Genomic DNA, 12,019 nt, shown 5'->3' with positions numbered 1-12,019 from the left:
GGAACAGAAAGGAGACCGGCCGTGTTCTTTCAGAGAGTCCATCCTGCCTAGCCGATTTCGGGAAAACATGGAAAATCTATATCTGGCTGGCCGGACGTGGATCTGAACCGTCGTCCTCCCGAATTCGAGACCAGTATGCTAACCACTACACAGACCTCGTTCGGTATAATACTTCGAAGCAATCACCCCGGGATCACTAAACCGCTCTGCAACATACTAGACCCAAATGTTAATTCCCATGCTGAACTAGAAGAAGTTTGTAGATTATGCACGGGATTAAGTTACATAAACAGCAATCTGCGGCATATAAACTATACAACCATATGTAGCGAACTTACAAACCGAGTTTCAAAAATACAGTCGAGAAGAAACACCGCAACAGGAAATGGGAGAACATACGGTGGAAAATAAGTAATCTCACACTTCCATCGACAGTTAGCGTGCTATGATGAGCTCGACGAAGGAACTCCTTATAGAGAGGAACTATAAAAAATCCACGCAAAGCCTCCACGATACTGCGACAGGTAAAATTTCGTTTAAATCATGCCGCAATTGATAATGTAACAATGCCGGACTAGGTCACAAGCGACAAATCACAAGTTCAATGCAGATAGTCGTTCGTGTCCTTCTGAAAGATACTATCCCGGCGTTTGCCTTAAGCGATTTACAGAAACCAAGGGTAGCCGAAACCTAGATGGCCTGACAGGGATTTGAACCTCTGTTCTCCCGAATGCGCGTGCAGCCGCGTGCAGTGTGCTAGGGATTGTGACATATCGCTCAGTACCCTAGTTGTCGCTGGAGACAGTCTCAAGGGAAAGGTTTCTATGAATGGAGGGACGAATGCCCAAAAACAAAGATTAAGAACAGAGATGACACAGTCATTAAGGCACTGAAATTTCAATCGGGAGGATCAAGGTTTAGACTTAAAAAATTGTTCAAATAGCTCTGAGCACTATGGGACTTAACTTCTCACGTCATAAGTCCCCTAGAACTTAGAACTACTTAAACCTAACTAACCTAAGGACATCACACAGATCCATGCCCGAGGCAGGATTCGAACCTGCGACCGTAAAGGTCGCGCGATTCCTGACTGAAGCGCCTAGAACCGCTCGGCCACTCCGGCCGGCTAAGGTTTAGACTCCCTCGGGTTATCCACACAATGGCTTCCATGGTTTCTTAAGTCCTTAAGTTAATCAACGGAAGAGTTCCCCTGAGAAAGACACTTCTGGCTTTCCTTCCCACACCTTGTCGTTTCTGAGATGGAACTCCGTCTGTAACCGCATTTTTGGTTGAATTCACGTTAAACCTTAATATTTCTTTCCTTTACAAAACGATAAACCTAGGCAGTCTATTGAAATCAACTGAGAAGTGAATATTTTATACGACTTTAACCAAACCCGAAGGTCCAAATGAGATGGCTCTAAGCTTAAGTCACTGGATTCATAGTAGTGAATACCAGATATCAGCTACCGATCGGTGACTTATTCATCTTGTTTGTGCTTTCCTCAAAATACTTTAGTCGAATTCCGGGATGTTTCCTTCAATAAGACAGCTCAGTTTCACCCCGACTCCTTGTTCAAAGAAGCAGGTGTTCGGTTTCCAACGACTTCAATGACTACGTGATATTAAACTCTAACACTACCACCCGCAGTATATGGTATAAATGCCACATTAGTACTTAGCCTCCAACAACTGAAAAATTAACGTTTAACATCCGGTTGACGATGAGGATCGTTAACTAGAGTTCAAGCTTTGGCCGGACAAGTGTGGGGATGGAAACCGGCCGCACTTTTTTCTGAGAAATCATCCGTGCATTTGCCTTAGTCGATGTAAGGAAACCACGGAATATCTACATCAGAATGGCTGAGCACAACTTTGAAACCAACTCCTCCCGATTCCGAGCTCAGCTGCAACATATCGTTCGGTTGCAGTTTACAAGGGATTAATCTCCTGGACACATATAAACTTGTACATGCCATCTCAGTGTGAAGTGTTTTGATGCAGCACACGATGCTATTCTATGTTGTACACGTCTTTTCATACCTACAAACACTGATCACCCGCCGGCCGAAGTGGCCGCGAGGTTCTGGCGCTGCAGTCTGGAACCGCGAGACCGCTACGGTCGCAGGTTCGAATCCTGCCTCGGGCATGGATGTGTGTGATGTCCTTAGGTTAGTTGGGTTTAACTAGTTCTAAGTTCTAGGGGACTAATGACCTCAGCAGTTGAGTCCCATAGTGCTCAGAGCCATTTGAACCATTTGAACTGATCACCCAAAACATAATAACCACGTCCCACCGCTAGTTTTAATACCGTCTGGTGGTGTTGCTCGGATGTGACGCGGTAAAGAATGTTCATCGAACGACTTTCGCACTGTTTCTCTGCCGTTCCACACGCTAACAGCGCGCGAGAAAGCGAGCACTTAAATCTACCCTTGCGAGCTCTGATTTCTTTTACTTCATTACATCGATCATTTATCCCTATGTAGAGGGGTGTCAACAAATATTTTCGAATTCGGAGGACAGCGTTGTTGACTGCAATTTCGTGAAAAAGATCTCGTCGCATCGAAAAACGCCTTTATTTTGATTACCACCCAAACTCGTGTATCATATCCTTGACACTCTCTCCCCTATTCTGTGATAATACAAAATGAACTACCCTTCACTGAATCTTTTTGATGTCCCCCATCAATACTATCAGGTTAGGATCCCGTACTGCACAGCAATACTCTAGCGGAGGACCGTCAAGAGTAATGTAGGCCGTCACTTTAGCAGATCTGTTCTACCTCCTAAGTATTCTGCCAATAAAAAGGAGTCCTTGATTCACCTTCACTACAGTATTATCTGTTTGGTCGTTCCAGTTTAAGATGGTAATTTTAATTTCTGGGCATTTAGTTGAATTGAGAGCCTTTAGATTTCTGTGATTTGTCGTTTAACCAAAATTTAACAAATAGTTCAAATGGCTCTGAGCACTATGGGACTTAACTTCTGAGGTCATCAGTCCCCTAGAACTTGGAACTACTTAAACCTAACTAACCTAAGGACATCACAAACATCCATGCCCGAGGCAGGATTCGAACCTGCGAGCATAGCGGTCGCGCGGTTCTAGACTGTAGCGCCTAGAATCGCTCGGCCTCTCCGGCCGGCCCAAAGTTTAACGGATTCTTTTTAGTACTCATGTGGATGATCTCGCATTTTCCATTATTTAGTGTTAATTGCCACTTTTCGCACCAGACAAAAATATTAATTAAATCATTTTGTAATTGGTTTTGATATTCTGTTGACTTTACGAGACGATAAGTGACCGTGTCATCTGCAAACTATCTGAGATGGCTTCTCAGGTTGTCTCCTAAATCATTTATACAGATCAGAATCAGCAGAGCGCCTATGACACTTCCTTTGGGAAACCCAGATATAACTTCTGTTTTACTCGGTGACTTTCCGTCTGTTACTGCGAACTGTGTCCTTTCCTACAGAAAATGACGAATCCAGTAGAGCAAGTGAGGCGATACTCCATAGGCATGCAATTTGATTATAAATCGTTTGTGAGGAACGATATCAAAACCCATTTGGAAATCTAGAAATGTGGATTCAATTTGAGATACCCTGTCGATAGCACTCACTTTTTCATGTGAAGACCTTGTTGTGTTCCGCAACAACGGTATTTTCTGATTCCGTGCTGGCTGTGTGTCAGCAGAACGTTTTTCTCGAGGTAATTCATTACGTATGTATTCCAAAATCCTATTGCAAAACGGCGTCGGCGATGTAGGTCTGTAATTCAGCGGATTGCTCCTACTTCCTTTCTTTGAGAATGGGTGTGAAATGTGCAACCTTCCAGTTTTTAAGTATGGATCTTTCGTGGAGCGAGCGGTTGTGTATGATTGTCAATTACGAACCTATTAGATCATCATACTCTGAAAGAAATCTGGTCAAGTACACGATCTGGAAGGAAGGATTTGCCTTTATTAAGGTGCTGTCTTGCAACGAGGATATCTACTTATAACTTGCTCATGTCGGGACCAGTTCTTCATTCGAATTCTGGAATATTTTCTTCCTCGTCTTTAATGAAGAATTTTCGGAAAACCGTATTTAGTAACTCCGCTTTAGTGGCACTGTCATCGGTAATATTACCATCGCTATCACGCAGTGAAGGCGTTGACTGTATCTTGTCGCTGGTGTACTTCACATACGACGATTCTGAATTTGCTGCCAGATTTCTAGACAGAAACTATTCAAAACATCTTTCACTAGAGTTCACGCTAAATTTCCAGCTTATGTAAAACTTCATCAGTCTTGGGGATTTTACATTGTTTTAAATTTGGCATGCTTTTTTCGCTGCTTTTGCAGCAGTATTTTGGCCTGTTTCGTGTACCATGGAGACTCAGTTCTGTCTCCTATTAATTTATCCGGTATAAATACCTCCATTGCTGTTGATACTGTTTCTTTGAATTTAAGCCACATCTAGTCTACTCTTTCATAGTTAGTTCGGAAGGTATGAAGGGTATCTCTCAAGAAGGTGTCGAGCAAATTTCTATCTTTTTTTTAACACATAATTTTTCTTTCTTTTTTGGTGGGCCTGCATGCTACGGTGTTCAGTCTCGCTACAACGACCTTGTGGTCACTAATCCCTATATGCGTCATAACGCTTCCCAATTGATTGGGATTATTTGTTGCTAAGAGATCGAGTATGTTTTCGCTACCATTTACACATATACTGAACCAACTGTTCAAAATAATTTTCGGGGAAAGCATTTAGTACGATTTCGGACCATGTTTTATGCCTGCTGCCGGTTTTAAACATGTATTTTCGCCAACATATCGAGGGTGGTTTGAAGTCACATCCAAGTACAATTGTAAGAGTGGGTTACCTATTTCAAATGACATCCAGGTTTTCTTTTAACTGTTCAGCAACTGTATCAACTGAATTGGGATATCGGTAAAAGGAACCAATTATTTATTTATTCAGGTTGAAAAGTATAACCTCTACCCATGCTAGCTCACAGGAACTATCAACTTCAGTTTAGCTACAAGATAGACTAATTATATAAGCTAAAACCGCGCCACCACCGACAGTATTTCATTTATCCGTTCTGAACATCGTTAGCTCCTTTATAAAAATTCTAGGGACAGTACGGACCGCATATGAAGAAATCCACTGACATAAGCTGTTTCAACAAACGGCAGAGTATTATGGACCAGTGCCTGGGAATGAACATCGATAAGGTGCTAGACGTCCACATCTCATCACAGGACGTAGACGACAGAGGCTTACCCTCTCTTTAAAACAGGTTAGAAGGCGATCTGTGTCAGGTCTGAAGACAGACTAAAACAATCTTTTCGGAGCACAGGGCCCAGCGCGAATAGTTGAATATGGGGCTACGTAGCAGAAGATGGCTACGTGTTCCGACCCAACGACATTCTTACAATGAGAGTGTATCCCATTAACCTCTGTATTAAGTTAGTCAAGTTTTCTACACAGCTCTTTTCTCCCAAATTAGATCAAGTAACCGTTCATTAGATACTCGCTGTGCCCACCTAACTTTCATCTTACTTTTGTAGAACAACATTTCAAAAGTTTCTGTTCAAACCTTGTGTGAACAATTTATTGTTCACGTTTCACTTCCTCAAGAGGCTACACTCCAGACAACTTATTTCGCAAAAGACTGCCCAATAACTCAATTTCAATTCAATATTTCTCTTTTGCAGGATAGATTTTCTCGATGTTGAGCATATATTTTATATCCCCTTTAGTTCCGTCATCGTCAGATATTTTGTTGAGCAAATAACAAAACTCATCCACTACTTTAATTTTTTCATTTATTAATGTAATTCAATCACCATCGCCTTTCTTAAATCGCTTCGCTCCATTACACTTGTTTTAGTTTTGTTGGTGATCTTTTCAAGAGAGTATCCATTCCATTCAAGTAAACTTCCAAGACCTTTGCCATCCCTGGTAGTATTACAATATCATTGGCAAAATTTACAGTTTTTATTATTTCTCTTGGAACGCTATTTCCAAATTTCTCTTTATGTTCCTTTTCTGTTGCTCGATTGCTAGATCGAATAAAATAGGATATAGGCTGTAACCTCTACTCACTTACTACCTCTGTTCTATGTCTTAACTTATAGAATTACTCTCTTGTTTCTGTGTCAGTAATAGATAACCTTTCGTTCCCTGTATTTTAACCCCGATATCTTCAACAGTTCAAAGAGTCTATACCAGTCAGCACTGTCTGAATTTACAAATATTACATATATGATTTTTCCTTTCTCTAATCTGTCGTCCAAGATAGGTCGCAGGGTCAGTATCGCTTCGCTTGTTTCTGCATTTCTCCAGAACTCAAATTGATTTCTGTCCAGGTCGGATTCTACCAGTGGGTTCATCCTTCTGTACGAAGTTCGTGTTTTCTTCATTTTTTTTTTATTTTCAGCTATGACTCGTTAAATTGATAATTATATCTGCCAGCACCTGCCTTACCTGAAGCTGCAATCATTTCATTTTTCTTGAAGTCTGAGGGTATTTCGCCTGACTCAGACGTCTTGTAAACCAGGTGGAATAGTTTCATCGTGGATGATGCTCCCAAGGAGCATAACAATGCTGAGGAAATATCGTCTACTCCAAGCGCCTTGTTTGGAGTTAGGTCATGCTGTGATCTGTGATATTCTTCTCACAGAATCGTATCATCATTCAACTTATCCATCTTCATCTAAATTTTCTTCTCTTTCCTTAATATTACCTTCAAGATATTTATAGGCTTTCAATATATTCCATTCAGCCTTGTCCTCTTTGCTCAGTACTGGCTTGCCATTTGAGCTCTTGATGTTCTCAAACTTGTTCTTTAATTTTGCTCTAAGTAGCATCTACCTACCCTATAGTCACGTATGCTGCTATATATTTGCATTTCTCCTCTCACCTTTCCTGCAGTGCCACTTGTGTACATTGAAATTTCATTTTTTTGCGTCTATGTTCCATTTTGAATGCTTCATTTGCTGTCTTTCATGCATTTTCTGCTTCCATCACTCAAATTTAATATCTCCATGTCTTTCTGCTGGGCCTTGCTTTTTGATCAGTTTTCCGCTGTGATACCTTAAATATATCCTCTCAAAGTACCCAATCCCCTTCAATTGTATCCCTTTCCCCAGTTTCAGTTAAACGTTGACTCTCAACAATCTCTGGTCGTTTCAACTTACCCACATCCCTTCACATCGTGTAAATGAGGGGAGACGCGAGTATCAGCCTGTTATTTACCACGAAGGACGTAGGAAACCGCCTTCTACGTATCAAATATTTTTCGTAGTTCTTGAACACCTTTTTGAAATTTATTTAGTTTTAGGTTACATTCAATAATCAACGACTAATGACGAAGTCCATATCTGCTTGTTGAAATGTATTTCAATTGAAAACCCGATTTCCAAACTTATGTCTTACCATAATACAGTATATATACAACCTTCCGATGTCCCTCGGTTTCTTGCACATATACAGTCGTTTTCCTTGCGTACACGGAGTTGGTACGTTAACCTGGATTTGGCAATGTGGTCAGGGCAACACTATTGAGCAAATTTAGAGAACGGGTATTTGAAGCTGATTGCAGAATGATTCCACTGACGCCAGCACACACTTCGCGTAAAGACCGCGAGGATAAGATACAAGAAATTAGGACTCGTGCGGAGGTATATAGATAGTCGTTCTTCCCTCGCTCTGTTTGCGAGTGGAAAAGGAAACGAAATGACTAGTATTGGTACAGGGTACTCTCCGCCACGCACCGTACGGTGGCTCACAGAGTATGTATGTAGACGCAGGTGCCCTTCCTATCGACAACCCTTCCCCCCACCCCTCTCACCAACCCTTCGGACAGAATTTATATATCCTATCTGTCTGCTTCAAGTGTCATCCCATGTGAAAGTATTTTCGAAGCGTCTGCGAATCGTGTGAATGAGGCGAGAAGTGGGTACCAGCTTGGTAATCACCTAGCCGGATGTAGGAAACCGCCTTCCAAGTATACAATATTTATTGTAATTGCTAAACAAAGCATTTTAAACGGTTAAATCCTGCTCTACCATCCGTTTTCCCCTTTCGTTCCTGTCCCGCAGACCGTGTCCTCCAGCTATTTTTCCTTCTCTCTGTTTCCTCACTATCGAATTTCGGTCTCTACAACAATTAAAATGTTCTTTTCCTCAGTAATATGCATATGTATTTACCTTTTCACACTTTTTCCAGTGTCTTTCCCATCTACGGAGCCAATAGGCAAGTGTACCTCCACTACTTATGGGTCGTGAGTTTTTTACTATTTTGCCTATGATAATCCGACAATATGTAACAGATATATTGTGACTGGCAGTTTTACGGATTTTGTGCAAAGGAATTCGTGATTACATCTTCTGCATTATCGTACACGTATTTCTTTTGTATTTCTTTTTGAGTACAGTAGTCATCAGTTCAAAAGAACAGAAACAAAAATATGCTCTACATTGATTAAGATCTGCAAACTGTAGGGAAAGGACATTACAAGGCTAAATCGCACAAAGATTTCACATCCTGCACATCATTGAAATGGAAACATGATACCAATAATAAGTCAGAGCCCAAAAGAGGTGCAGATTAAAGAAATACAAGAAACGTATGAGAAACCTTTCGTTATGTGTTAATGAGGACAAAAATATTGACCTGTATCAAAGTTTCTCACCAAGTAAGTAGCTTATAATGATTTTAATAGCATTGCATTTCGCGGCTGACGATTGCGGAAATTCACAAGAACCTCAGCAAATCTACATAGATGATGAAAAGCCTGTGATGAAGATCTGGCTATGGAGAATATGTGAACACCATTTCTATAGAGTCTAGCTTAGTATTTTTGAAGAAGTAAAGTGCTGAGCTGCACCTCATTAACAAATTATTTTCGAACGTAATCGATTTCTGAACCACAAATCCGATCTACATATATTAATTGTTGGATCACCAATACGATTATGTCGCTTGCATGTTAGATGATGATATAACTGATCTGGATGCTTTTTGATCCAAAAGGTAACATCTGAAGACAGCATTAGTAATTTCAAAATTCACATTATTCTTAAGTTAACTGATTTATAAAGTTGCAGCTGTTTGATAGTTCCATTGTTTCCAATATTTCACAGCTGCGGGATCTGCCTGCTCTTCAGTCATATCATTGAGACATAGAAAGTATCTAGCTTAGTACCTTACCCACAGCTCCACTGAATTAGAATATAACAGATATACAAGAGGGGAGTCAAGAGGTAATACGCTACGTAACTTAACTCACTTCTGAGACTTCATCGTTATAAAATGGGAACATGGTGGCAATGTATGAGTTTTCATGTCTTTTCAGGTAGCCATTTTTTCAGAAAGAATGGGCATAAATTTCATTTCTGATTCACCTAATGCGCCGACAAGCATTAAAAAAACGTAACCATGTTAATACACTTTATCTTATCTGTGATTTCGGTGGCGCCATTTCCATTACAGGAGAACTCGTTTAAAAAGGTAATAACACACCTGTACCAGCAACCTCCTCACTACTTAGTGAACATTCATAATGATGCGAGCGATCATCAGAATCAGTTTGTCTAATAGGTTCCGTCTGTCAAACTGATCCTTCAGATCCAGACTAGACTAATGTTATGTGCGTTGTTTTGAATGAAAGGTCAGCACCAACCAGGAGGTCCGCCCCTGGTAGCTAAGTGGTGAGGGTCAGCTGCCCTCTATAATAAAAGAACTGAGTTAATGGATCAACGACTAACTAAAACGGGTGTCTTGCGACGTCCGCCCCGAGCAGATGCAACGAACTAAAACGAACAAAATGAAATTTAAAAAAAGTGGTCTGTGCGACAGAGTATCAATCCTAAGGGCCCAGGTTCGATTCTCGGTTGAGTTGGAGATTTCCTCCGCTCAGGGACTGGGTGTTGTGTTCTCGTAATCATCATCATTTCAGCTCCATTGAAGCGCAAGTCGCCGAAGTCGCGTCAAATCGAAAGACTTGTACCTTGCGAACGGTACACCCAACGGGAGGCCCTAATCACATGACATTTATTTATTACCAGCCAGGAAAACTTAAACCAATCTATTTGCTGCTACAACCATATTACATTTGTTCTCATAATTCATTCTATGGAAGTTTTTCAAGATTATTACGTGTTTAATAAAATGTTCAAGAACCATGAGTGTATAAAACAGCAGTCAAGTAAATCTCATCCCTGCATAATGAACAACTTATAGGCTTCACAGAAGTTTAGCATCTGCATGACTTATTGCTTTCGTAAAAGTGGTATGCACGTTGAGAGGAAAGAACACCGAAAAAACTTCGCAAGACGAGCTCACAACATCGTACAAAATATCAACTCCTAGGTAAATATGCTGCGAATTACATAATTATCGGTAACTAGTTAAGAAAGTTCTTTTGTAGTATAACAGTTACAATGATTTTCAATGTTTCTGTGAAATTCTAACAATTTTTGAACGCTAAGAGTCATAACACAAAATATTCTGGAGGAAAAATAGAACTGGTGATACAGAATAAAATGACATAGTAATTTAGAGAAAATGTTAGTCAATGGGACAAGGCTGGTCTTTCGAATTTTACGTGAGATAATATGATGGCAGTATGACGTACTATTCAGCTTAAAACATAATTTCATTAATTGCGTATCTAGATTATATGATAAAAAAACTGATAACAAAAGTGTTTACTAGCCACTGAAAGCATTCATACGATCCTAGTGAATCGTACGTTTTTACACGGCGTTCATATTGATAAAGTTCACCAATCTCATTAACTGACAATAAGAAAACATAATTTGAAAAAAGGAAGTCGAAAAGAAGTCCCCATTCTTCCGTGATGTTATAACTGAATCTCACCTAATTTTGCTATGCACAAGTCAGAAAGAAAAGCAGAATTAACAGTAATGGAAAATTTGTCCAAAGTGATTTCCAACAATAACGTTTACAGAGAGAAAAAAATAAATAGGACCTGCAGTAAAATAGTTACAAACATTTCATTATAAATTTTGTGCACTAGTGGAAATCTGCCTGTTTTCCTCCAAGACAAGGATTTATTTAGATAAAATAAAGCCACTAAACTAAAACAGAATAAGTAAGATCCTACATATAATGAGTGGTATTATACCGAAACTATACTAACATACCCACAGAGTAGGTATAATGAATTCCGAACATATCCACTGTACGTGACAAAGCGCCCAGAACACACGGATATCAACGATCGGTGAAGGACACCGCGCCCCTAATAGCCCGCAATTCGTTTCTCATTCTGTATTTCAGGAACACGTGGACGTGAAAACTTTTTTCGACAGAACGCTACTCACCAGAAATTTCACTGTTAATGAAGTTGTATCCACTGTAGATCATCTCTCTCGCTGTCTCCATTGTGAACTGTGATGCGTTGGGTCCAGTAAAGGTACTACCTGGAACAAGAGTAGTTTAGTTGTCTTAACACTCATATATCTAGTGCTGTTGACCAACAACCTCCTAATATTATCAGAAAACATTCGAGAAGAGAAAAACCTAATCAACTTCGTAATATGTGTGGAAATACTTGACAGCGGGCTATGCCCTAAATAAAATAAAAGCTTACGTCTGTCAAATAAAGGAATTTACGGCGACACAAATGCTGTTCTGATCTATATGTTCGTTCACTTTCTCATTGCCTTTCTCTCTGATCTCACTTAAGAAAACAGAGAAACACAGTAAGAATGATATGAAGAAACTAACACTTACCTTGAGTCCGAGCGGTAGCGTTGTCAAAATGCACACAGAATTCGAAAGCACTGCACTCGGACTAGGATAGCTGAACGCTCTTTGTCCTAGAAACAGAAGAGAGTGGAAAACTATAAACGGCACTGCATTTAAATCCACGAGAAGTTAGTGCTGTTAAGTGTCAAGATATAGCAGGCTTGAAGGATACAGGGAGTTTGAGGTGATGCAAGGGATGGCAACCGCGACTAACCTAGATAGGAGCAGTAGTGACGAGTGGCGGTGGAGGGG

The 12,019-nt window shown here is 40.3% G+C and overlaps 1 protein-coding gene across 1 annotated transcript in view; it reads right to left on the bottom strand.

Moving 5' to 3' along the window:
- LOC126249667 (elongation of very long chain fatty acids protein AAEL008004-like) overlaps nucleotides 1-12,019 on the bottom strand; it is a 139,227-nt gene that overhangs the window by 105,183 nt on the left and 22,025 nt on the right. The window contains exons 2-3 of the mRNA XM_049951348.1: nucleotides 11,753-11,838; nucleotides 11,341-11,439 (exon numbers count right to left, since the gene is read on the bottom strand). Coding sequence (XP_049807305.1) covers nucleotides 11,341-11,401 — 61 coding nt within the window. The 5' untranslated portion in view covers nucleotides 11,402-11,439; nucleotides 11,753-11,838. The remainder of the gene's footprint in view (nucleotides 1-11,340; nucleotides 11,440-11,752; nucleotides 11,839-12,019) is intronic.

This window comes from Schistocerca nitens, chromosome 3 (genome assembly GCF_023898315.1).
Source record: "Schistocerca nitens isolate TAMUIC-IGC-003100 chromosome 3, iqSchNite1.1, whole genome shotgun sequence".
Lineage (NCBI taxonomy): Eukaryota > Metazoa > Arthropoda > Insecta > Orthoptera > Acrididae > Schistocerca > Schistocerca nitens.
This window is presented reverse-complemented; position numbering and strand designations above follow the sequence as displayed.